The sequence below is a fragment of the Neodothiora populina genome (assembly GCF_041146345.1).
Source record: "Neodothiora populina strain CPC 39397 chromosome Unknown canker_contig_7, whole genome shotgun sequence".
Lineage (NCBI taxonomy): Eukaryota > Fungi > Ascomycota > Dothideomycetes > Dothideales > Dothioraceae > Neodothiora > Neodothiora populina.
Genome location: NW_027191415.1, coordinates 752,270 through 778,074, shown reverse-complemented (window position 1 = coordinate 778,074; position 25,805 = coordinate 752,270). Strand labels below are relative to the sequence as shown.

At 53.1% G+C, this 25,805-nt stretch overlaps 8 protein-coding genes across 9 annotated transcripts; 4 read left to right on the top strand and 4 right to left on the bottom strand.

Annotated features, from left to right (window-relative positions):
• Positions 1-193: 193 nt before the first annotated feature.
• On the top strand, positions 194-2,497 carry AAFC00_006321 (uncharacterized protein; the record flags this gene model as incomplete). The annotated part of the gene is made up of 3 exons (XM_069346260.1): positions 194-364; positions 444-2,350; positions 2,410-2,497. The coding sequence occupies 3 exons, from the start codon at positions 194-196 to the stop codon at positions 2,495-2,497; spliced, it is 2,166 nt and encodes a 721-aa protein (XP_069197467.1).
• A 376-nt stretch (positions 2,498-2,873) lies between these two features.
• On the top strand, positions 2,874-7,538 carry AAFC00_006320 (uncharacterized protein; the record flags this gene model as incomplete). The annotated part of the gene is made up of 2 exons (XM_069346259.1): positions 2,874-2,939; positions 3,138-7,538. 2 exons carry the CDS (start codon positions 2,874-2,876, stop codon positions 7,536-7,538), a joined length of 4,467 nt encoding a protein of 1,488 aa, XP_069197466.1.
• A 1,636-nt stretch (positions 7,539-9,174) lies between these two features.
• On the bottom strand, positions 9,175-11,348 carry AAFC00_006319 (uncharacterized protein; the record flags this gene model as incomplete). The annotated part of the gene is made up of 4 exons (XM_069346258.1): positions 9,175-10,101; positions 10,181-10,887; positions 11,005-11,062; positions 11,193-11,348. 4 exons carry the CDS (start codon positions 11,346-11,348, stop codon positions 9,175-9,177), a joined length of 1,848 nt encoding a protein of 615 aa, XP_069197465.1.
• Positions 11,349-13,644: 2,296 nt separating this feature from the next.
• AAFC00_006318 (uncharacterized protein) lies at positions 13,645-14,943 on the top strand (the record flags this gene model as incomplete). Its single annotated transcript, XM_069346256.1, has 1 exon — positions 13,645-14,943. The coding sequence occupies one exon, from the start codon at positions 13,645-13,647 to the stop codon at positions 14,941-14,943; it is 1,299 nt and encodes a 432-aa protein (XP_069197464.1).
• A 548-nt stretch (positions 14,944-15,491) lies between these two features.
• Positions 15,492-16,018, bottom strand: AAFC00_006317 (uncharacterized protein; the record flags this gene model as incomplete). The annotated part of the gene is made up of 3 exons (XM_069346255.1): positions 15,492-15,517; positions 15,601-15,650; positions 15,894-16,018. 3 exons carry the CDS (start codon positions 16,016-16,018, stop codon positions 15,492-15,494), a joined length of 201 nt encoding a protein of 66 aa, XP_069197463.1.
• Positions 16,019-16,662: 644 nt separating this feature from the next.
• On the top strand, positions 16,663-17,147 carry AAFC00_006316 (uncharacterized protein; the record flags this gene model as incomplete). Its single annotated transcript, XM_069348629.1, has 2 exons — positions 16,663-16,843; positions 16,954-17,147. 2 exons carry the CDS (start codon positions 16,663-16,665, stop codon positions 17,145-17,147), a joined length of 375 nt encoding a protein of 124 aa, XP_069197462.1.
• Positions 17,148-17,480: 333 nt separating this feature from the next.
• Positions 17,481-22,421, bottom strand: AAFC00_006315 (uncharacterized protein; the record flags this gene model as incomplete). Of its 2 annotated transcripts, XM_069346253.1 has the most annotated exons (2): positions 17,481-19,183; positions 19,247-22,421. In XM_069346253.1, the coding sequence occupies 2 exons, from the start codon at positions 22,419-22,421 to the stop codon at positions 17,481-17,483; spliced, it is 4,878 nt and encodes a 1,625-aa protein (XP_069197460.1). The 2 variants fall into 2 exon arrangements, with proteins under 2 accessions (XP_069197460.1, XP_069197461.1); XM_069346254.1 differs by having other exon boundaries at positions 17,481-22,421.
• A 777-nt stretch (positions 22,422-23,198) lies between these two features.
• On the bottom strand, positions 23,199-24,794 carry AAFC00_006314 (uncharacterized protein; the record flags this gene model as incomplete). Its single annotated transcript, XM_069346252.1, has 5 exons — positions 23,199-23,282; positions 23,348-23,407; positions 23,458-24,492; positions 24,562-24,690; positions 24,756-24,794. The coding sequence occupies 5 exons, from the start codon at positions 24,792-24,794 to the stop codon at positions 23,199-23,201; spliced, it is 1,347 nt and encodes a 448-aa protein (XP_069197459.1).
• Positions 24,795-25,805: the final 1,011 nt, after the last annotated feature.

Here is a 25,805-nt window from a genome sequence, read left to right as displayed (position 1 = left end):
AATACTTCCCCAGAAATGATGCAGCAATCAAACACAACCACATGTAAATAAAGAAGACCCGCGCCTCTCGGTGCGCCACATTCCACGTCTACTGATACCCAAGCATTGGTCCAATTGAGAGAGTAAGCCAACAATCAATTTCCGAGCTCTTTCGTCTCGAAGACTGCCCGCGGGCACAGAAAACAACAACAACATGAGTACGACAAGCACGACCAACGGACCAGGAAAAGATGTCAAGACGGATTACAGCAGATGGCGGCTGCGCGACGAGCGCGGCTGTCAGACATGGCATTATCTGAGCGAAGAGCAGACGGAGGCTTGGCCGCAGACGACTGCTGACAAGTACCATTTGGGTCTACCTACTGTATGGATATCCATGATTTGGGGAACAAAAGAGAGAGAGAAAGAGATCAAAAGTACTGAAATCCAATTGTCACATACAGGGACTCCCGGACCTGCCGCCGGCCAAAACGCCTCTGGACGCAGCTCGCAACGGCCTCGAGTTCTTCTCCAAACTACAACTCGCTCCGGGCAATTGGGGGTGCGAATACGGTGGGCCCATGTTCTTGCTCCCGGGCATTGTCATCACCTGGTACGTCACCAAGACGCGGATCCCGGACGCATACAAGATCGAGATCAAGAATTATCTGTATGCGCGACAGAACGACGATGGAGGTTGGGGGCTGCACATCGAGGGCGAGAGCACGGTGTTCGGCACAGCGAGCAATTACGTCGTCATGCGGCTGCTTGGAGCCGATGCGGATGATGCTAGGATGATCAAGGCAAGAGCGATATTGCACAAGTTGGGGGGCGCGACGCATGGTCCGCACTGGGCGAAGTTCTGGTTGAGTGTGCTGGGTGTCACGCCATGGGATATAGTCAATCCTGTGCCGCCTGAGCTGTGGTTGCTGCCGGATTGGATGCCGATCGCACCGTGGCGCTGGTGGATTCACATGCGTATGGTCTTCTTGCCCATGTCGTATATCTGGTCTAAGAAGTGGTCTTACCCTGCCGACGACCTTGTCAAGGAGCTACGAAAAGAATTGTTTACACACTCGTTCGACAGCATTGACTTCGCTTCGCATCGCAACTCGATATGCCCGAGAGACAACTACCACCCGAAAACCTGGCTCTTGAACCTCATCAATTTCGTCTTGGTCTGGGCATGGATCCCGGTGTTTAGGACCGCATCGATAGCGAAGCGCGCCGAAGACTGGGTTTGCTTTCAGGTACAGCGGGAGGACGAGAACTCGGACTTTGCTGATCTGGCTCCCGTCAATGCACCTATGAATATGCTGGTCTGCTACATAAAGGAAGGACCGGACAGCTACTCGGTGAGGAAGCATCGCGAGAAGCTCGAAGACTTTCTCTGGGTCAAGAACGAAGGCATGCTCGCCAATGGAACCAACGGCGTGCAGAGCTGGGACACAGCTTTTGCGATTCAGGCGGTAGTTGACGCTGATCTAGCCAGCGAAAGCAAGTGGAGGCCGATGCTCAACAAAGCTCTGGAGTTCCTGGAGGATCAACAAATGCGCGAGAATTGCAAGGATGAAGGCATTACCTATCGCCAAATGAGAAAGGGAGCCTGGGGTTTCAGCACCCGCGAACAAGGCTACACGGTTTCGGACTGTACTGCGGAGGCAGTCAAGGCGGTGATGATGCTACAATTCTTGCCACAATTCCCTCAGGCAATTTCCGACGAACGAATCTACGAAGCGATCGATGTTCTCCTGACCATGCAGAATCCTTCGGGCGGTTGCTCTTCATATGAGCCCACTAGAGGCTCAGAGTACCTCGAGTACCTCAACGCGGCCGAAGTGTTTGGACGAATCATGGTGGAATACGACTACCCAGAATGCACCACTGCCGTAGTGACGGCGCTGTCCCTATTCACAAGCCTATACCCAGATTATCGCAAGAGAGAAATTGCAGCGTTCAAGCAACGGGCGGTCGAGTACATCCGTCGCGCACAACGTGAAGACGGATCCTGGTACGGAAGCTGGGGCATCTGCTTCACCTACGCAGGCATGTTTGCGCTCGAATCGCTTGCGTCTGTGGGAGAAAAGTACCATAACTCTAGTCGTGTGCGAAAGGGTGTCAAGTTCTTCCTGGACCGACAAATGGCAGATGGTGGCTGGGGCGAGACTTACAAGAGTTGTGAAACGGCAGTCTATTGTCAACACGAGAAGAGTCAAGTGGTGCAGACGGCATGGGTACTTATTGGCTTGCTAGAGGCAGGCTACACCGAGCGAAAGCCGCTAGAGCGCGCGGCCAAGATGATCATGTCACGACAACAGGCGAATGGAGAGTGGTTACAAGAGGGCATCGAAGGTGTTTTCAACAAAAGCTGGTAAGTCCGGACCGAGACGATATGATGATGACATGAAAACCGTACTGACCGCTGCACAGCATGATATCCTACCCGAACTACAAGTTCATATTTCCCATCAAGGCATTGGGTCTGTTTGCACAAAAGTTTGGCGAGCTGACTTTGTAAGACTGGCTAGAGAGACTGCATCTCATCAGTGTAGAGCTCAAGGTACTACGATATAAATGTCAGATGAGCTTGACTGGTAGATGAGGTGGTGAATCAACCGCAGCTGACGTAATTGATTGATTTCGTGGCATTTTCGCGTTAAACTTTCCAAATGTTTGCGGCGCTCGAATGCGTCTCCAAAGCCTCAGATTAAGTAATGCAGAGCACTTTGGCCTGGGGTAGAATGCTTACAGTACATCACGAACAGCCATCGCAGCACCTAGTCTATGATTGCGAGGAAGTGTATTTCGCTGCATGATGTTGTCGCAGTGAAGCAGAAAGAGATATTGCTGATCTAGGTCCTCCAGGTAGTCGAGGAGAAGTACTAGGTAGCACCATGGCGTCGAACGAAGACAGCCTGGAAAGTTACAAGATCGCGCAGCTGCATGATCGACTGATGCAGGTAAGTCACCCAAAGAGGCAGGCACAAGACGCACCGCCTTCCTCGGTCCTTGTCCAGCATGCACGCCGTATCCTCCATCTCGAATCCCGGTAATATTCTCGCCTCTGCACACGCTCTTTGCCCACGCCATCTTCGCGCATCCTATAAGCAATTGGCAGAAGAAGGAAGTGGTCACTGACGATAGCCACGCGCTTACAGAGTGGCGACAACTTCTCTTCCCTGGAGCTCTCGCAGCAACAGCAGCAGCAACAGCACCATGGTCTCCCAAGACCTCGACATTCCCCCAACACGAGTCTACCACGATTGAAGCCAGCCGAGTCAGCGCCAGCCATGGCCATGGCTGACGATTTGCCTCTACCCACTCCTACCTTCAGTCAACCCAGCAGGCCCAAGTCCACGTTCGCCGTCACTCCTGACTGCGATGGAGACACACAGCCAATGCCTTCGCAGGTCTACAAAGACTACGCCAGAAGGAGTATGATGCAAAGTAGCATACAGAGCGACATCGACCCACCTGCTTCTTTCAATCCCTTTACGCAGTACACGACGCAGCCGGAGGGCACCATGAGCGACGGTGCCGACTTGGGTCATGTCGATCTGCTGCAGCATTGGCCGGATACAGAAGAGGCGCCGACCTATCACGAGATCTCTAGCGATCAGGAAAGCGACAGTCAAAGCAATCGCCATGGAGGAGAAACGCAAGACTTGCTCAGCTCTGTCAATCGTCCCAACACAATCCCCAAGACCCCGGCGACAGCGGCATGCAAGCGCAATCATCGTGGCGAGCCTGTGTCGGCCGCCAGCACCAGGACGCCTGGCTCTGGAATCTCTGCATTTGGCGGTCTCGGAAACAATGCTACAGATATGTCAGCCACACAGATCTTTCAGGCCACCCAGGCTGCTTCTTCTCCCATGCAGAACCATCTGCGCTCAGATCCGGTCTTCACTCGCCCATCGCCAGATTTCCGCAACGCCTCTTCGCCCCTCGCTGACTTCTTCGAGTCACCCACAGTGTATGCGCCCCTCCCGCATGGCCGCGCCACGACGGAGCCGAGAGATGTCTATCTTTCCTTGAAAGAGTCGCAGGATAAGCGTAAACACAACCTATCACACCGATCGCACAGCATCGCAGTGCAAAACACCTCGGACGCATTACTCAGAAGTAGTCCGGCACCGGCTCTCGAGGACAAGGACCGTGACCACCATGTTGGAAACGACGAATGCCAAGATATCGAAGACCAGGACGATGCGCGCGACAAGGATGAAGAAGAGGAAGAGGAGGACTCGGCACAACTTAGACATGCCCGCAAGCAGCAGCATGCTCGTCTCCATAATGATGCGCTGCGGTCGTGGGATGCTGTCACCGCTCCAGGAAGACGCGCTAAAGGCAGTGTCTCGAGGACTCCGACATACGGCAAGCATATCCCAGGGGTCATATTTCGTCGCTCGGCGAGCAGGGAGGCTGAAGCTGTTGACACGGCCGATCCATTAAGCCCAGATCTCACCTCTGATCCTGCCGATGAGTACGACGAGCTGGCCCAGGAAGTACGCCCGAGCCAGAGATCATCGTCTCGGCTACGCAATGGCTCTGGCAGCCCTTCACGGGAGTTGCAAGCGTCCGCACCGCACAGTCTCGATGAGGAAACAAATACGCATGTCGAACCTGACCACGTCGACTTCACTGTTGCCGATTCCCAGCCAGGAAGGCAAGACGGACAGTGGCATGCCCCGGCGCTTGACCCCTCTTCCCTCCATTCTGTGGTACCTGGCTCACAATTTCCCCTCGACTCAACACAAGTCGCAGAGGATCAAAGTATAGACACTTCAATACTTCCCGAAGAGGACCCCGGATCGAAGAGCATACCCCAGCTCGAGTCGGGTTCTGCATCAGAGCATATTTCTGCACCCCAGACTATTCAGGAACGACACTCTTCTCCACCACCTCTCCCTGGACGTCACTCTTCCCCGGTAAAGGCACCGCTCATTACTGCTACCATCACTACGCAGACATCTGCTGTGCTGGAGACAGATCCCCCGGAACGCGAGGATGAGCTCGGACACGGCTCAACCCAGGCCAATGCCAACTCAACCACCTTTGAGACGGCACCTACCCATCAGACAGCCTCAGCTTCGGGCAAGGCTATGTTGAGTCAAGCGCGTTCCTCTCGCTATGATTCTGAAAGTCCTCGTAAAGCCGCTGGCATCCTCCGTTTTGCAGACTTCGCCACCGACCCTACACCTCCTGATGCCCTTGACGATGCGGATGTAGACGTCAACGTGTTGACCGAGGAAGACCAGTCATATCTCAGTGCCATGAATTCGTCCGCATCGGAGCCCGTGAACAAGCGTCTGAGGATTCATGGTGGAAGGCGAAAGCGTGTTTCTTTGCAGCAATCTAGATCACCGCCACCATTGCCAACTCCCGAGCCGCTCGTGCCTCCTCGTATTACAGACGAGCCTGCCCATGTACCGGTGCTCCAAGCACTGCCAGCTAAGACGAGTCCGATCCAGACGGAGGCCCAGGCGACGAGCGATACCAGTATACAAATTGAAGAGCATACTCCTACGAGATCACTTTATGAGATCTCGGAATTCACAGAACCTTTTCCACAGGAGAGCGGACGAGCCAGCCCCGCGACAAACTCAATCTCTATGACACCCAGCGATCCTCTGAGGGCACCTGTCCGAGGCAAGCTTACTAGGCTCAGGAACAAACTTGGCACTCGGGCTGAGAGCAAGAAGACACCACGTGTGTCCTCTACAAGAGACTTTGAACACGAAATAGCAGAGACGCCCCAGGCACGGGCTATGATTGCAGAGGCACAGCCCGACATGGAGCTGAGTCACTCTCAAGAACGCCAGAGCCCTACCAATAGACAGTCAACAAGCGGGTCAGGCGATGCCACGGACTCGACAGCTGCAGAGCAGACTGAAGAGACGGGGGGCACAACTAAAGAAGCTAAATTTCCTCGCGTGTTTGCTTTGTTCAAGGGCACCGGACAAGCTTATTATCCTGCCACCTGCCTTGGATACTCCACGACCGACCGCTCAAAACTCCGCGTTCGATTCGACGACGACACCACAACGGAGATCTTGTCAGGTGTTGTGCGCAGACTAGAGCTCCGCCCAGGCGATCATGTCAAGGTCGATCTGCCCGGCCTTCGTAATAAAGTGTATGTTGTGGCAGGATTCCCAGATGATACCCACGATACGTCTTCTGCAGACCAGTCGTCGAAACCCGATATCTACGGTCATGCAGCCGTGCAGATTACCGCAAAAGAGAAAGGCAGCTTCCTAGATGGGGCTCTGCCATCAACAGCAGCGGTCAGGTTGACAATACCGGTCACACGTATATACTTAACACATACCATGTTTGTGAAATTCAAAGGTAGAGACTACATTCCACCAGGAGATGTCGGACGTTCCTCACGCCTTGAAACACCGACAACGGAGCAGCGTGCACCGTCAACACCAGGGTCGCGCTCTCGTCGTGGCAATCCGCTGACAGGTAATTCGACCCGCAGCACGATCGCACCACCCCTGGTCTTCCACGATGGGATCTTTGCTGGAATGGCATTCGCTGTGAGCTATACAGAGAATGGAGCCGAAAAGGAGCTAGTGATCAAGCTCATACAGCAGCATGGCGGTCTCCTTGTCGATCAAGGCTTCCCTGAGCTTTTTGACATGAGTGATCTTGACGACTCGCCTGAACTGGAAACGCCCTCAGTCACCAGGCATCGGCCGTCTCCGGCTCCCACAGAAGAAGGCAACACCCTTTCCGTGGACAATTTGAAGCTCTCTGTACGAGCAAAGTCTTTAGGCTTTGTTGCTCTCATAGCAGATGCACATTCTCGACGCGCCAAGTATATACAGGCCTTGGCTCTTTCGTTACCTTGTCTCTCCGGACGCTGGATCATAGACTCGGTCGCAGCAGGCAGTCCAATCTCATGGCCAAGATACCTTTTGCCTGCCGGGCAATCCGTCTTCCTCTCCAATGCCGTTCGCTCGCGCACCCTGGCACCTTATGATATCAAAAACGCAGACCTCGCCGAGACATTACATAACCGTGATCACCTGCTCCGACACGGTCGCGTGCTGCTCGTCGGTTCCAGCAACAAAGCCATCAAATGGGAAGCACGCAAAACATACGCCTTTCTCACCGTTGCTCTAGGCGCAAGCTCGGTGCGTAAAGTAGTGGATCTTGAGGCGGCGAAGTATCTGCTGCAGGAAGAAGAGGCGAGAGCCCATGGCGACCAGCAAACGACGTGGGTGTACGTCGAAGGAAGCGTCGCAGACGCCGAGCAGATCCTCTTTGGCAGTGTCTCCGAGTACAAAGGCCGATGGCAGACGACGCAGAGCGGCGCGTCGTCAGGCAGCACAGGCAAAAAGAGAAAAAGAGGCGGAGAAACAATGAGCACCGCAGCTTCTTCATTCACTTCTTCTTCGACCTCGTCGTCTCACCCCACAACAGTCTCGGGAAGCAATGCAAAGAAAGGCGTCAACAACGGCAAGATGGTCGCGAGCAAAGGCAATATCAAGATCGTCGGGGATGAATTCGTTGTTCAGAGTCTGATCCTGGGTTCTTTGCTCGAGGAATAAACGTGTCAATGAAGCATGGTCTAATAGAGCCTGGCCGGATGGGCCATGCCGGGTCAGGCCAGGATGATGTCGAGTGGATGGATGCTGGGACGATGTCGGGATGATTTCGAGACGATGATGATAGACGACAGTCCTTTTTCCCCCCTTGTACTTTTTGTATATGGGTTCTATAATAAGAGAGAGATACCCCCCTTCCGTTCCCCCTACGGTGAAAAACCCGATACAGTGCCATAATCAAATAGTCTGCTCTTGTCTGACGAGATCAACATCATCGTCGCCAGTCCTTTCTTCTTCTGGTTCATCTGCCTTATGCCCCTGCTCTCCTATGCTTGTCCATCTTCGCCTTCTCACTCCTCCTTCGCTCTCACGTCGTCACAACCTTTTTCCACCATCATCCTACTCCTAAGCCTATCCCATCATCATCATTATCATGTCAAGCACGATCATCTCATCGTCGTATGTGCGAAGCAGACCAAAGAGAGCTCATAGGACAAGTCACAGGAGAGAAGACAGGAAATAAAGGGGGAAACCCCGACGACAGTGACAAGTTAAGAGCTTTACTTTCACTATTTTGATTTTCAACCAGACAGACAGACAGACAGACAGACAGACAGACATTGATGAAGCATTGGCAACCCTTTCGATTTCTCTTTTTCTCAATTCCGAGCATTGACGAACGACGACATCAACAGTAACACAACATGCTCCCCCTGTGTCCTTCCGGAAGGTGCGATTCACAAGGCTCCCGCCTCGACTATTCCTCACACCCCATACACGCCCACCAGCCAGCCGGGACCGTATGGAACATCATCAATTCAACCAAGCCTGCGCCCCCTTTTCCTCCCTTCTCGCCAAAAGGACAACACTTGAACTCCCTCCTGTCAAACATTGGATATGCAGCAGCTATTGTTGTTGTTGTGTTGTTGTGTTGTCGTCGCCGTCGATGGATCCTTCAATCACCGCAACCCATCTTCCCCACCAGCCCTTTGTTCCGACTTCGCTATAACCCCTCCCCGAGATGCTTGTTTTTTCGCTTTCGCCCAGTCGATGTATCAATCAGTCAGTCAATCAAATCAGTGTTCCCACTTTATTTTTTGCCCAGCAAACCGATCCCACGCTGTCCCAGCTACCTGTCCGACCTTCCTTGCCCCCCCCCCCCCACGCTATGAGAAGACCGACCGATCTGGTATCGGCACCAATGAAACACACAGAAGCAGATAAAAACACAAATGCAAAGAGAAGGACAGAAAAGAAAACGAAAAAAAAACAGGACATTGCACAAAGATGAAACATGGACAAGGTAGGTGCGAAGAGGCACAAGAGCTTCTTCGTAAACCCCCCGGCACCTACACTTTGCACAAAACACCCCATCCCAACCACTCCATGCTCGCGCCGAGCACACACGCCCCAACGATTGCCGACATTTTATATGTTCCATACTCCTGCCCTATGACAAAGCCGCGACGACATAAAACCCGACGATATTGCATTTTTGAAAAGACATCCGACCCATCCGCCGACGCCGACGCTGACTACATTTGACCAGAAGCACACAAGCATTTTTTCACCATTTTGGTACAGGTTCGGAAGAGATATGAGCCGTGGATGATGGATGTGTCGAGAACAGACCCCCACTTTAAGCGGGCGACTTGCTCGTGGTGTTGGCACCGTTGCGACGAGCTTCGTCGCCTCCCATGCTCAGGGCTCCGATGCCCGAGCTCAGAAAGTTGAAAGGATCAGGGTTGGCATCCCCCGCCCCATAGAGGTTGCCACCGTTGGAGAAGGAGCTGTTGTTGTTGTTCTGGCCCGCGGACGAGAAAGCAGCCTCGGCGCGGCTATCAAAGCCACCAGAGTGCATGGCAGCACCCTGGCCGTAGGCAGAGTTCATGGGTGGATAGGGGGAAGAAGCGGCACCGAGGCCAGATGGGAGGGCATAGGTGGATTGTGGACCGGCAAATCCTTGGCCGAGATAACCGCCGGATGCGAAAGCGGCAGCGGCAGGGCCATAGCCAGCAGGACCAGGAGTGGCTGCCATGGATGGAGGTGCGATGGGGAAGGGTGCACCACCATCCATAGGAGGGAAGCTTGGGTCACCGGCCATAATGGCGGCGCTGGAGCGTGGGGCTCCACAACGAAGACAGCTGACGTTTTTGGCGAAGTTGTGGTAGTTGCAGCCTTCAGCACCGCACTTCCAATCACCAGCACGGAAGGGGACGTTGTTAGCACCACTGCCGCCTCCACGCATGTGACCCATGCCATGTCCGTGGCTCATGTGGTGTCCAGGGGGGCCCATCATGCCAGGGTGTGCACCGTAGCCATAACCGTACATATCAGGAGGGGCCTGCATGGCTGGGAAGGAACAACGGAAGCAAGCAGTGCGACGCTGGAAGTTAGAGAAGCCGCACGAAGGGCAAGTCCAGTCACCGGGACGGGGGCGATTCTTGCTCGGGGGAAAAGCGGTGAGAATGTCGGCGGCACGGTCAAGAACACGCGATGAAGAAGGAGAAACCTCAATGGCCTTTTCGTTGAGTGCACGACCGTTCATGCATAGAGACTCGGCGGCCTGTGTGGATTTGTGTCAGTACGACGGATGCTTGATGACCAAGGAAAACAGAGAAGAAGAAAGAAAAACGAAGGCTTACCTCCTCGTGGGAGGAGAAAATGGCAAATCCAGTGCCGGTGGGCTTGTGCTGGTCAGGGGTTCTCAAAGTCCAGAAAGCGATGGGTCTACCACCGAATTGGGTGAACCAACTCTCCAGCTCAGACTGGGTGGTGTCGTGAGGAAGACCACTCATGTGCAAGACCTTGCTTCGCTCGGAAAGGAAAGCCCTGACGTCGGCACGGGCGTCCATGGGGCGGGTAAGGACGTCGGGGTGGTCCTGAGGAGGCTGAGACTTGCGAATCAGGCCACGCAGGACGCGAGCGAGAGTCACAGCCTCTTCCATGGCACGACGCGGGGAAGCGGGGGCCAGAGCCTGGAGGTGGAAGGGGAGGTTGTGCTTGATGGGTGCGGATGACTGAACGGGCTCGACCTCGAGAGCGGCACAGATGTTGGCGAGGGCGCTGGACCCAAAGGGTAGAGACTCCGGATGATGTGTCTGCCAGCGCTGGTATTCTGTACGGAGATCAAAGGTACGCGAATGCTGCAGGTATGGGGGCAGCACGACGGCCTTGTCTCTGGCCTCTCGGGGCAGCTGTACTCGGAGATCCCAGGAGTCGAGTGTGACGAAGGCGAACTCATAGTTGTTGGCAATGAGATGCTCTTGAGCAAAAGCGTCGAAGCGGTTGATGGCATCGCGGAAGGAGCCTGCATTACGGACGTGTTCCCATGTCAATGTGGTCAAGCTAGCTGTTTTCCCGCCATGTGTCAGCGTCGGGGGATTTGGCAACTGCGGTGGAGCAGAGAGGAAAGGCGGATATGACGCGTGTGGCATCCCAAGCAAGGGGGCAGAGCGGCGATACTGACTGCATAGAGGGGTGATAGGCGTGTTCACGGGCTTGACGAGCACACTGTCTCTGGTGATCTGCGTAACCTCGAATCAGTTTTCCTGTCTCGTCTCGTCTCGTCTCTCGTGGCGACGGGCCTGAGCCTGAGCCTGAGCCTGGATGCAGGAACAGACAGCCCGTCGGATTGACAGAATGCTAGCCTCTCACCTCGTCGCAGTTCTTGGAGTCCAGTAGAATCCAGCCGAGCTCGATGACTTCGGCCGAGTCTTTTGTCACGTAGACGCCATGCTCGTCACACGTGGTAGCAACATGGATCACTACATAGCGGTCGAGATTGCCGCCTTGAGCCTGAGGAGCGGCCATAATGATGTGGTTGATGGACGTGTTGTCTTTTCAACAATTATCCGACGACGACGACGACTCGGGTGGGATGTTCAAGGTATGAAGCACTCGTGCAAGCAAAGGCAAGTACTGACGGTACAAAGTTGTGTCTTCCCCCGCACTGTGTGCACAAGCGGCAGGTGCGGTGAGAGGAAGAAGTAAAGGTTAAGACAAGTATAGGTTACCGGGATAACGCAGAGATGCGTCTGTGAAGCAGCTTTATGGATAGACGTAACGAAGTGATGAGGGCTCGGGAATAAGGAGCACTCGTGGTTGTGTAGTGGGCGAAAGCGAAGGAAAGCTGATTGCTACTGGAGCTGGAGCTGAAGCTGAAGCTGGCACGACAGACAGGCAGACAGACGAGACGACGGACGACAACGAAGACAACGAAGCTACCAATACCGAGACCTCTCGGCTCGTCCACTGCGTTTCTTCCGAAAAGTGCAATGGATTCAAGGGCAAAAAAAGGATGGGCAGACTTGACCAAGGCAACTAAGCTACCTTGGGCCTTATGCCCTTCAGACGCCGCTAATTGAGACCAAGACGCTGTCGTTATTATTACCCTGACCAGAAAAAAGACGGGACTTTCTGTCAAACTACCTGTACCAACCAACTGTACTGTACTGTAATTCACCCAGCAGGCTAGCCTCGTGCTGCCATCTCCACTTGTGCGTTTCACTGCCCTGCTGCCTCGAGCTTTTCTGTGGCTCTTGGGGCTTCTACTGTACTGTATGCCCTGCCTCTGCCTCGTCAATTATGCTGGTCAACCCGCCGTGCATTCGAGCGCATGGCCGTCTGCCGATCCGTCCGTACACGTGCGTGCGTGTGACACTCTATTCGTACATATTACACGAAGTACAGTGCGCATGTATCATGAAGCAGACACCAAAGCTTGATCTGTCTTCTTCTGCCAGATGCCATTTTCTTGTGTCTGTTATTCTATCATTGGATTGACTTCGCTTTCCAGGAGTACAGCAATATTCTTACCCTTGAGCTGTTGTCTAATAGTGCCGAAGAGCGTCGGCCACCAATCCCACATCTTCCCGGCAGCTTGCCAAGTGTGCATGGCACTCCCGCAGTTACCAAGAACGCTCGCTGGTGTCAAGTTCCGAAACACATCCGGCTGATAGATTAATTTGCTTCACTCGTAAACGACTCTTGCATATTGCTTTGCTGTCCGGGAGCCCTTTTCCATCACGCCGTACCATACATCTTGGCGCGAATGCAATGCCGCATTCGCACTCAGCTTCTGAAACCAGATCGATGCGGCTAGACCCATCTCAATCATACAGAAGCAGTGTGCAGCCGGAATTGTATGAGGCATTGTAAATTGATTGAGCTGGGAGAAGGAAGATGCATGTCCCCGCTTCTGTCTTTTTCGTGCTTCGCATACGCAGGGAACACCGTCAGTTTCGAGTCTGGTGCATCGCTTCTAGCTGTCTCCGACTCACGCCTACAGTATTGCTGCACAGAGGATGTCAATCGTCGCGTATTGCCCATTGTTCCCCAGCACTTGCCATGTGTCGACAGCCCATCCTTACCACGACAGCTGCAGGTTTTCTTTTCGATTGTGGATTAACCGCGGTGATTCGGTCTTGTGGTGTGCACTTCTGAGTCGGCCTGACGCATCTCCCGGGTCATTCAAGTTCATGATGTCCTGCTTGACCCAGATCTTGACAACGTGGACGCGCGCTTCCCCGTCCTTCCCCTAAGTGCGCGGGCGAGACGCTCATAATGTCTTATTGATCATTGCTAGCAGGTAGGCTGTGACTTTCGAACATTCATCCTGCCTGCGCGGCTGCCGGAGTGAGCTGTGTGCTAATCTCTGGTTTGTTATGTACCGACGATGAGCACGATGAAATGTCGACCGACATGTTGGGTCTATGTCTCTCGCAGATTGAACTGGCATACTGAACAATGGTCGGATGCCGCTGCGTGTTACGATCTTGACCATCCATCGCTTTCTGCTATGGACATTTACTGTACAGTACGAGCGGACGGTCAGCGAGCCCGAGTTTAGTAACCTAATAAGGTAGTCTTGGGGTCGTGGAGTAGCGCGCGGCATATTCTCGGGTTATCGGGCTTTCACATGCAGATGTGCCTCCAAAAAAGTTCACTGTCATAAAGTTTGTACTTGATATTTTGTTCAGAGCGTCTAGTGTCCCCAAGACGTGAAGAAAATTGAAGATAACCACATATCGATTGTCTGTGATCTAGCTGTCCCGAATTTCTAGTAAAAACCCAGATTTGTCCGGAAGAGGAAAACCAGAAAGTCGCAATGTCTACCCAGAAACCCGTCCATACTATTGTCTTGGACACTGGAGCAATTATTAAAAATCATCCAACTGTGTCAACCCTCCTAGCCCAAGCAGAGAGCCTGGTGACGGTGCCAGCAATCATTACAGAAATCAGAGATGCAGCCACTCGTTCGCGCGTTGAAACGCAACTCTCTCCCTTCTTGACTCTGAGGTCCCCAACACCGGATAGTATCAAAGTCGTATCAGATTTTGCCCGAAAGACTGGAGATCTGGCGGTGCTAAGTAAACCGGATATCCAAATCATCGCTCTCGCGTATGAACTGGAGTGCGAAAGGAACGGCGGTGACTGGAGACTGCGAAGAGTGCCCGGTCAGAAAGGTCTGAATGGATCGCCACCCTCGAAAGCCAAGCCTGAGGAGTCAAAGGACGACAGCAGCGCTGTGCCAGGAGACGATGCTGGGACTATTGCTGTCCAGGAGATCTCGCCCGTGGAGAATGCATCCGCTGAATCTTCAGTCACGTCAACAGAAGATCAACCCGAGGCAGACGCCTCGAAGCCAGCAGATGCAACCGATGCAGATCTCAAAGAGGTGACTGATGACTTGGCCTCGGCCAACCTCAAAGACAGCGTAACCAGCTCGCAGCCCGAGCAAGTACAAGCTGCCGAACAAGAAGACGAATCAGACTCAGACTCAGACGGCTGGATCACCCCATCGAACCTGAAGAAGCAGCAAGCCAAAGACGCCGGCGTCTCGGTATCAGGACCCGCCGAGCCATCCACGATGCAAGTCGGCACCTTGACGACCGATTTCGCCATGCAGAACGTGATTCTCCAAATGAACCTCAACCTGCTCTCGCCCTCGATGCACCGAGTCAAGAACCTCAAGACGTTCGTGCTCCGCTGCCACGCCTGCTTCCAGATCTGCAAGCAGATGGACAAGCAATTCTGCCCGCGCTGCGGCGGCCCAACACTCACGCGCGTGGCGTGCTCGACAGACTCCAAGGGCGAGTTCAAGCTGCACCTGAAGAAGAACATGCAGTGGAACACGCGCGGCGACCGCTTCAGCATCCCCAAGGCCGTGCATGGCTCGTCCAACGGCCGCATCCAGGGAGGCGGCAAGGGCGGCTGGGGCAACGACTTGATCCTCGCCGAGGACCAGAAGGAGTACCTCAATGCTCAGACGCTGCAGAAGCGCAGCAAGGAGCGCGATCTCATGGATGAGGACTACCTGCCGTCGATTTTGACGGGCGCACGTGGAAAGACGGGCGGCAGGATCAAGGTCGGCGCCGGGCGCAACGTGAACGCGAGGAAGCGATAGAGAGGCATCTACGATTGGAAAGGGAATCACGACATTTGAACTTTGCATGAGAGCATAGCGACGGGTGGGGGGGTTTTTAGGTGGTACGGATCAGGCGTTTTCGGCAGTAGGGGAGAGACGGAAGAAAAGTTGACATGGTACATCAGGAGAAGGACTTTCGATCTAGCGGTATAGATGCTTTGGATGCACAGCACTGTCACAATCGACTCGGCCAGTGCACTCTTCGACGTTCAGACACATTTTATCAAATGTTTGTGAATTTGGACTATTGACAATTTTCATGTCCGCAAAAGAGCTGTCCCCAGTGCTTCTTTTCTTCGTCTCTCTCCTTCCACCTTTCCAATAGAAAAAGAAAACCCCGTACAACAATACACCGAATAACATTTCGAAAATGCAACCGCCATAGAACCCATCCTAATAGAACGCCGCTGGCTCACTTCCGAGTACCGGGAGCCGAATGTGTGTGGGAGAGGAGGTGCGAACGGGTATGCATGCATGGTCATCACCCGTTTTGCTCTTTGAGTTCGTCTCTGTGCTCTAGCAATCGTCTATTGGCCGAGGACCTTGAGGTCTTCTGTAGGGAAAGTGTCAGTGAGGTGTTCTTAAAGCCTTCGACAGCAATCCGTGTGGGCGGTGGATGATGGTGAGAATACTGACTCTGCTGGGTCATGAGGAGGCCGTAGCGCTTCTTGAGGGTGACTCTGTGTCTGTAGCGGAGGAATGTCAGTAGGGAGTTCATCTCGGCTGTCTGTCTCTTGCTCTGTCTATTTCTTCTTGGCTGTCGGCTCTCTTTCTCTACCGCCCACCATTTCCTTGTTCTTTTCGGCGTCCAGCCATTGTGCAGCCTTCTCGACCGAGATCCAGTCCTTCCTCGCCCTTTCATTCGATCGCGACAGAGAAAGAAAGCTGCACAGAGGCGGAAACACAGGCATGGAAAGCGTGTCGCATACCTCGAGTACTTGTCGTCAGGAGAGAATCTAGCCGGGTGCGCAGACTTGGTGACTTCGGAACCCACAACCTTCTTGAGGGTGTAGGCGCGCTTGCCGTCGGCGCCGATGGTGTACATGAGATGCATATTGGATGATTCTCTTTTGTTCTCTTTTCGTTGTGATGGACGGATTGACTGATATCGTGAAAGTGGCCGTCGTTCGTCGTGAGCTGCTTCGTTCCTTTGCTTTTCTCGTTCTTGTCGTCAAGTCGAAAAATGTCAAGAGCTGCGAAAACGCACGGACGAGGACTTTTGGGACTTCTGATTTTCTTGTGCTGCTGCTTTTGAGCATTGAACGTTATTGCGGGGAAAAGAATGACCCTGGATTTTGCCGATAACTCACCTCCGATAGACAAGGTAGAATGATTGACTAGGTGGTATCTTGTTATTACTGAACAAGTACATTGTTCTCTCGTATATCGATACTGGTAGAATAGCACACGCAGCATCGAGAGCTCGCAGCATAGACCATTCTCCAATCATTAAATATCAACAAGTAGGTCCCACTCTTGCAGACTACAGTATACCTTCAGCGTCCATGTGATACTGTATTTATCTACGTTACACGAGAACAACCCTACAGTACGTCAGCAGCATCGACACCACCGACCACATTTCATTTCCACAACTCTCGCCCTCTAATCGATACTCTACCTCCTCCTCACTCATCGAGTGTCAGAGCCTGAGACTCACCATAGCCAGCCAACAACACCAACACCAAGAACCAAAAAATGACCCGATACATACCAACAATCCTCTCCGCCCTGCTGCTCTTCCTGATCCTGCCAGCAAGCGCACAATTCAACTTCCACGACTTCTTCGGCGGCAACGGCGGCGGCGGCCAACATCACCATCAACAACCTCAAAATGCAGCCAGTGACTCGAATTGGTATCAGGCGCAGTACGAAGCCGGTAAGCTGGGCCATTGGATCCCCCCCCCCCCATCCATCCCTTCCCCACATCCCTTCCACCCAAGTCCAAGAACCGATGAGGAAAAGGAGACTGATTGGAGTGCAAAATAGCTCACTGCGACAAATACCTCTGCCCGCAGACACTGTCGTGCGTGCATTTCCCGCATCACTGCCCGTGTGCCTTTCCCGCCATAGAGGACAAAGTCGAGTTCGGGGATGGCAGTATGGTGTGTGTGAACAAGGGGGGTTGGAAGGAGGGGGAGGCGGCTAGGAAGATTCAACTTGCTAGGAAGGGACTTTTGTAGATTTGAGGAGGGAGCATCTTGGAAAGGTGTGGGATGGTGTACTGTTATGGGGAGACGAGGACTTGTTTTTCCTCAAGATCGGTGCGTTTGACAAGTGGATATAAGCAGAAGAGAATCGATAAAGAGCAGACAGACGGCCCAGTCCTGGACCCCTGACTATCTGCACAGCGCAAAGAGGGATGGTCCAAAACAAAAGAAGCATATTGTTCGTTTTTCGACACAGTGCTTGAATTAGATATACCGAACACCCTTGGTCGCTGTAACAGCTGATCCTAAATGTCCTGTTCACTCGTTCCTATTCCTCAGCTGCGTGTGAAGCGCTATCGAGTCTCGTCATCCCTGACCAGAGTCACGTCCTCCTGACCTTTCTGTCCGCATCTCCCTTTCCCACCACCTCCTCAGATGCCTGGCCTTCTCCCTCTCCTCTGGCCCAATATCCATAGGTGGACCCTTGACTTGCTCCTTGATGGTCGTGTGTTGCTTCCTGACCCAAGCAGGTTGGAAGATATCCTGGTGATCCTCGCCTCGCTGCTGCTGTGTAATCGTGGCCGAGAAGCGCCAAACGCACCAGGAGCTCGCCTCGCTGCTGAGAAGATAGCTCCGTCGTTCGAAGCTTTTGACGACAAAGTTACGAAGCAAGACCACGTCTCCCTCTTCCGTCGTTGGCAATGAAGCTTTCCATGGTCGGAAAACCTCTGCACGCATCTCTGTTTTCGTTGCGTCCGTGCTCGATTCTTCGTTGTCGTAGACAGCCTGCTTCCGTTCATGCAGCGATGGGTCCGTAAGTTGAAGTACAGTAAAGAAGTCCCTAGGCCCTTTATCCGCTCTGATTGCCTCGCTGGACACGCCAGTACTCACGGCAATGACATCTGCAGTGTATGTAGACTGGTTCAAGAAGGCTTCGACTGATGCCAATGGATGGAAGTATGAGAGTGACGTTGATGTTCCTTGGGATGCTAATTCTGGAGGCGGCGAGACTTGTCGCTCTGCCCTTTTCTCGCGAGTGTTGGGAGTAGCAGCGGGTCGCTTTGGGGCAGGAGTCCCAACTTTGCTTTCCTCGTGAGGCGAGTTCATGACGCCACTTGACCTTCTGGGTGTGAACCAGGCACTGATGACTGATGGTACGCTGCTCATCTTTCCCTGCAGTGATCTACGAAAAGCGGTGGGCGTGTGCGCGTTTGGGGTTGCTGGCGAATCTCTGGAAGCAAGTGACTTTGCGTTGCTGTGAGAGGTCGAGTTGTCTGCTTGGAGTCTTACTTGCGTTGCTGCTTCGCTCTCACTTGCCCCGACATGTGCATGCACTATTTGTTCACCCTCAACCGTCTCTTGTACTGTTGCTACAGCGCTTGTGTTTGCAGACACCAAGCTCGTATGTGATGCCAGGTGAAGCTCGGTGGACTCTACACGGGACGACGGAACACCCGAGTTCACATCGCTTTTGACTGCATGCTCTTGTGCTGTGTGAGCACCAGATGGCTCTGTGACAGGCGCAAGGTTCTTCACCAAGTCATCGTTGCCTCGGACGTATTCAACCAGTAATTCTTCGTCTACGCCGGGTTCTTCGCTCTCAACCTCGGTCCTCTGAGACATATGTTTTTTGCCGGTGGTCGTTTGACCGCCATCTCGCAATCCTTGCATTTGCGAGAGTCCTACATCTTGCGACAACGGGATATGTAGGGTTTCGTTCCCATTTCCAACGGGAGTTGAAGTTCGAGTGACTGCTCCTCTACTTCCTGCGACCAAAATTGTGGCAGGTGATCCAGTACTGTCCGGAACAGGCTCAGTCCTTGGGACACGTTCACTTTGGCTCAAGGATGGGGTTGTCATAAAGTCAGGCTCAACCTGCGACAAGTCTATCGCTTCGATAGACTCGGCGCGCTCAGAAGACTCGTGGGGACCTGGCGAGGGGCTACTTAGAGTGACGAAACTGGAATTTGTTAGTCGCATATTCTCGGCGTCCTGTTGTAACAAGTCTTGGGCTGGTTCGAGGATTGCAGCGACTAGGTCAGTGCGTGGCAGATCAAGAGTTTGGGAACCTACTTCCACGCCGGTGTCAGCGTCCGTCTCCGGCCTTTCTACATGCGCAGGATCAGACCGACCTTCCGGCTCGCCTTTGCGAAGCATGTCGATATTTGTCGATTCCTCAAATTCCTTGCCTTGCCCTGGGTCATCACGGCTAACTAGAAGGTTCTCTGTATGACCTGCTGTTACATCTGACAGATGACTAGACGGCACGTCTGCGGTACCAGCATCCAAGCCAGATAGAGGAGGATTGGGCTTTTGCAGAGAGCTTGAATCGTCTCCATCTAGCAGAAGTGCCAGACCTCCGGGATGAGTCATGTAACTGTCCGTTTTGTCGCTTGCGTACTGCTCGACCGGTCCGGAAGACAAGTACTGGGATGAAGTGAGATCAGGCATGTCTTGGTCAGCGCTGATGCGATCAGAGGTCCCGGAAGTGTCATTGACAGAGACCTGCACCTTTTCTGGCTCAGGTCCTTCGTCATTTTCGCTTACAACCTCGTTTCGCATTCGCCCATCGCTCTCTTCATTCTTGACTCCGGAAGAAGAGTCGTTTACCGCGGTATCATCATGGGCTACGTTATGCTGTAGATCCTGCTCATCCTCAGAGTCCTCGGAATCAGAGGGGATCTCGACAATCGTAACGCCGGATCTTCGTTGGGGGAGTGGCTTCTCCGCGACAACAGAGGACAACGGCATGGTTGATGCATGGCTCAGAAGGCTAGGAAGCTGCTCACTGTCTACTTCACGTAGAGCAGCTTCCCTAGCCTCCCATGCCGCCTCCTCTTCTTCTTCTTCTTCTTCTTCTTCTTTTTCCGCGACCGGCGTTTTGGCTGAGGTTTCAGGAGCTGCGTTCGAAGCCCCATTGCTCTCTTTCGACAGCCCTGCTCCGTCGAGACCGTACTCAGGGACAACTTCTCGCGAAATCACAGCAGGTCCGCTCTGTGGCACAGGCGTTCCGGTGTCCGAGTCGCCGAGACCCCACCTTTCAACCTCGACATCCTCTTCGCGACTATCGTCTTCTTCAGCCTCGCTCTCGTCATCACTGGGTTCCATCAAGGGATCCTCAAGGTCATCATCGTCCTCGCTGCTGCAAACACTATCGTGTACAAGCACATCTCCGTCATCGACGCTATCCACCTCATTATCTTCTTCGCCCGATTGACCACCCAAAAGTGCTTTGAGATCTTCTGCGTCTATCTCGTCTCTGAGGTCGTCAGTAAGGAAGTCCAGGTCCGGCTCTTCCATCTCGTCGTCGCTGGCTTGTAGACTGGCAAGCATGTCGTCATCATAGCCGGTCTCTGACAAGGCATCGGGATCTTGACTTTCTGCCGTTCGCGGGTCGACGTCGCCCATTTCAACGTCTTCTCTGGCGTGGCTGGGGGATGTTGCTGCTTCAGTATTGGCGGCTTCTCGAATTACGACGGGCGGGCTGGGCACATGTCCCATTCCGCGGAACGTATCATAAACGACGCGAGTAGGTTGCGGAGTAGAGTGTTGTCGGGCGTTGCTGGGAGCTACAGGCGTTTCGACAGGAGCCTTTCCGGTTTCCCTCTTGCCATCAGGATGATCTCCTGCTAGCTGCTCTGCTGTCTCTGATTTCAGGTCGCCTTCTTCGGTCTCCCCTTTCCTCATCTCCTCTGCCGCTGGTTGTGTGCTTCTTCCCTCGCTTTCTTCGTGCTCCTGATCTAGCTCGTCTTCCATGTCAACAACGGAAAACGCATCTACCTCCGATCTATCAGTGTGAGAGAAAGGCGTCATGGACTTTTCCAGTATGCCTAGCACTCTTTCGATATTCTGATCGTCATCAGAACCCATGTCTTCGATCTCAAATACCTGGACATGTTCAGAAATGAATGTGGAATGTTGTCTAGTATCGGACTTTTCCGCCATTAATTGTGCCAGCGAGCTTTCATGTCGATGCTCTATCGATTCAGCGGCTTTTTCATTCGCTCCTGTTGCCTCGTCACGTGCTGTGGCGACATTCTCGTCAGAAGTTGTGTTGAGTGTCATGTGCTGCTCAACAAACGATTCGATCGGCGGTACAAGCTCTTTGGCACTAGTGGGAAATGGAGACGGTAGAGGGAGATTCTGATTGCCAATGGGGCGGAGTCTGGGAGTGGGAGGGCCATTCTCTTCTGCGGCCGTCATGGCCTTCGCGGCGGCAAACATGTTTTCGGCGTAGACATGCGCTGGGATTGTTGGCATTTGCAATCGCGGTAGCGATGGAGGAGGCATGGAGGGCACAGTTGTAGCTGTAGTACTTGATTGGGCAGCCTCGTGGTATTCGTCATACATCTCTTGGTCTTCACCACGAGCGGGTCTGCCTACTCCAGCACCCAGGCCATCACTTGTCTGCTCATCTTCAGTCCTTGAAGCGGGCGTGTCCATGGTGACATCGTTCGACTCGTTCCGAAGAGCATTTGTTGACGCAGGGAGCGATTGCGCTTCCTCAGTAGCCTCCTGAGACTCCGGAGCAGCTTCCTTGTGCGGCACGACATCCTCGACCGCTGTGTTCGAGCTCTCAAATTCCGCCTCTCCAGCCTGCTTCTCGGGCGATGGCTCGCGCTTGTCGAACTTCCATTCAGTGACGTGTTTGTAAGACGCCCTCCTCGAGCTTTTAGCGCTACCGATAAAACGATCGGCATCCTCTGACAAGGGTGTGCGCGGCGATTCGACAAAGCTCGATTCCGACAGGCGCAGTCTCTTCATGAAAGCGGGAGACGAGTAGACAGCCACACCGAAGGCGTCCATGCCAAACCCCGAGTGTCGCGAGAAACGCGCAGCTGGCGTTGAGGGAAGTGCGTTGGTAAAAGATTGACTTGATGGAGCATCTGCAGGCTCGTTGACATCCAATAAATGGCGCTCTTGCTGTCCGTCCTTACGGATGTTCAGCTTCAACGATGTGCCAAAGATCAGTTCTCCCTCCACTCCTTTTCCGGGTGTCTGCACCAGAGGTCCATCATGCGCCGGGTTGATCCATCGTGCGCCATCGAGGCGGATATCAACCTGATCGCCAATGCTGATTTTTGATTTGGCGATGGCTCTGGCGCTGGGTCCCGAGAAGCGGACTCGTACCTGGCCCTTTCGGTAGCGCTTTCGAAAGTCCGGGTCGGCGAGGAGGAGAGCGCATTGTCCGGTAGTCGAGGAATAGGGCCATAGCAAACTCACCAACGCTGTGATGACTGTGTCAGATGGGACCGGGTCGGACGGATCCAGTGACGAGATGGCGACAACCTCATCTTCTTTGTCCATCCTGTATGGGACATCAAAAGTCTTCAAGAGCGGTTGTGTCTTGGGGTAGATTCGGTTTGGAGTATGGTTGGTATTGTAATATAGTGCGAGGGCAGCACACTTTGACGAATGCTCGATGTGGAAATTTCTTGTCTCCTTCCCTTTCTGAATCAGAAGCCTCGTCTCTATCGCTCCACCTCTCTATCGCGTATCCTTCTTTTGCGCTGGGACCGGAAGGAGCGGCGGTGACATGATGTGACACACGCTGCCAACTCTCGGGACTAATCCATGGCTTTTATGCAAGTGCAGCTCTAAAAACATGTCCGAGTATCCTTGGCTTTTGTGGGGTTGTGGGGTTACTGGATCTACAGTCCATCTGGTTTGATATTTGACAACCTTTACTGTACTGAATAACTCAAGGTGTCTTAGTTACCATACTATACAAGTGGATGCTTTACTCTTGCCCTGCTGATGCCTCGAATGCTTCTCAGATGTCAAGATCGCAGAGTTCGATCCAGTATGGTGAAGTTTGGCGCACATGTCAACGCAAGCAGTCGTGTATACCGAGTCGCTCCAGTAGCGTATCACGTTATCCCAGGTGCACCGCCGGATTGCGTGATAGTCCTGATCTCATCCCGGGTGAAGTCCTCATGTTTCTACTAGGAGTCCATCTTCTGTGACACTCTGCACCAGATCCTCCATTTTCGTACACTGAAATAATACCTCACCAAATGCGGCGCTTCTCTACAGTAAATCATCGTAATTTGTCGCAAGTACAACCACCATCTCTCGTTGTCATCATGCTGCTGCATCTGGTAAACGGACAGCGATATCCCCAGACTGTGTGATGTACCGCACCCATGGTAGGGACTGGTATTGGAGCTGTAGAAACATTGTCAGTAAGCCATAGTCTGCACGTAGTCCTCTGCTGTTCCTATGTAACTCACCTTGGGTTCGATGATCTTGAGGTAGCGAACGTTGATGCCGGACGTTGTAAAGTAGGGGATCTGGAAAGGTCAGCGATCATGCACGTAAGTATTCATCGGCACAAACAAACCTCGAATTTGACGTTGATCGGTCGCTTGCCCTTTGCTCTGTCGCCTACACCTCCCATGCTGCCTCCGAAACCACCCATCATGCCACCGCCCTTCTCGTCGTCACCTCGAACCGACGGTAGACCAAGCTCGGCGCGCATGAGGAACTCCTTGCCGCCACCGAACTGCTTGATCTTCCACACAATGGCCGACTGCTCGGGTGCGTAGTGCACGCCACCAATGTTTGTCCTGAATTTTGGCGTATCTGCATCCTCAGGCACCGGGATGATGATCTCCACATTGTTCGCTGTACTCCGGCGTTTGAATTGTGCCTTTGCTTTGAGCATGTATTCAATCCTGGAGTTGCTGTGGTTCTCCACAATACATTCGACCCAGATCAATGGCTTGACCTGGGTGTTGAGTCGATAGCTCATGAGTTCGAACTCGCCATCGGGTGGGATGAAGGATATGGTGCGATCGTTCTCGAATCGTGATAGCCGCACGCATTGATGGAACTTGACATCCTCCATCTCAACAGCCTTGCCGCGGGTCGCACGTCCTGTCGTCTCGAACATGGCCTTGTCGTTGAGTCCTAGCCGCAATTCTGGCATTCCAGACAAATAGCACTTCATCTTGATAGCACCTAGAATCTCAGAGCGCAATACATTGCCCGTCGCCGAGACAAGGAGGTTGAGGGACTCGACAACGTCCAGGAAGACCTCGTTCTTGCGGTAACGAATACCTTCGCTTCGCCAGGAAACGGCGTTGGTGACTGCAATAGGCGGCCGTGCCTGTACCTCGAGCTTGTGCGACTCTTGTGTGATGTACTCTTGTAATATCTTGTGCTCGGTCGTCTGCGGGTAGCCGAAGTCCATCATCTCGTCCAGCAACTCGTAGATGACGACGAAGTTGTCTCTGATACTCTCCTCCTCCAGCTCCTTGAAGTACTCGGTGAAGACCTCGACAATTTTGTGTAGGAACAACAGGATCTCGGCGGCGTTAGAGTTTCGCTTGGTAAGTGCTAGAAGATAGAGGTTGTTGTGTCGTATGTATAGATACTGTTGTTGCACAGGAATCAGTCACAGTTGATCTTCACTATGCGCCTTGCCAGCAGAGGGGTGACGCACATTTATGCCCTCATCTGAGAAACACGGCGGCACCGAGGAGCTCTCCTCTTCGGCATCGCTCAGAAGTGTGGGAAACTTTTCCACTGCGCTCATAGGGATATCTCCCCTATAATTGCGGGCGAGGAGGGTCTGCGACATGTGTCCATGTCAGTATTGAGCTGTATTGCTCTGCTCTTCTTTCCGAAGATGCGCACCTTGCCCTTAAGATCCAAGAAAAAGATGGCGGAAGCCATGCTCGTGGTAGCAACACTAGGGTTGCGTGAGTTGACCGAAAGTTAGATGGTGAAGCCCAAGGTCAAGACCGAGGATTGGAGCTCGCTCTGTCGTTCAGCAGAGATGCAGGCGCGAATATAGATGTGCGCGTAGCTAGCCAAGTGGCTTCGCGATATACAGGGAACACTATTCCTGGGCGTTGGTGTTGCGTGGGCTGCTATACACTTGTGTGTATATGTATGTGCAATAGGTGTTCGTGCCTGTGGGGCAGGGTAATTCTTGTTGACGAGTCGCCAGTACTGTATATGTGTATATGTGCGACAAGAAAGGGGAGAGATCAAAAGAACATTGAAGTGGTATGAGCCACTCTTACAGCTGTGCTTGAATTCAGCAGAAAAAGAATTGAGTATCAAGCAAATGTATCAATCAGGTCAAGTCAATAACTTTGTGATATTGCGAGGCAACTACAGTACCTTCCTAGATCCAATCGCATGTCATTCATACTCCGTACCTTCCATTGCTGTCCCTTAGCCTTAGCCTTACCTGGGCGGGATGTTACCCTTACACATACCGGGTCCGTGCCACTCCTCTGCCAAGCATCCCCGGCCCTGCTGCGTACTACAAAAATAAAAGTTTACCTTTGCATTTCTGCTTTCTTTCTTCACGTACCAACGCATCCATTTAGACAGTGTATACAGCAGGTTTCCAGGCGCCGCATTCTGTGGTTAGCCTCGGATTTCATCTTGATTGCTGCAATTCGATTCAGCGATGCGGAGAGGAATGCTAACTTTCGGGTCCATTAAGAGCTGGCTACGCATTTTTCCCTGTTGCATAGGCGGTGTCAGATGGACCCTACAATTATTATCATATCTCCCTGGGTTTCTATCATGAACCCTCGTCGAGATATCCATTCATAGCCACTGTACGCAGCCATCCATGTTCTTCCACCTTCTTGCCGTTCCGATAAACCTTTCCCAGTGATACCGATTTTGAGGCATCTTGTATTTCCAGTGATCACGCCTAATTGTCCC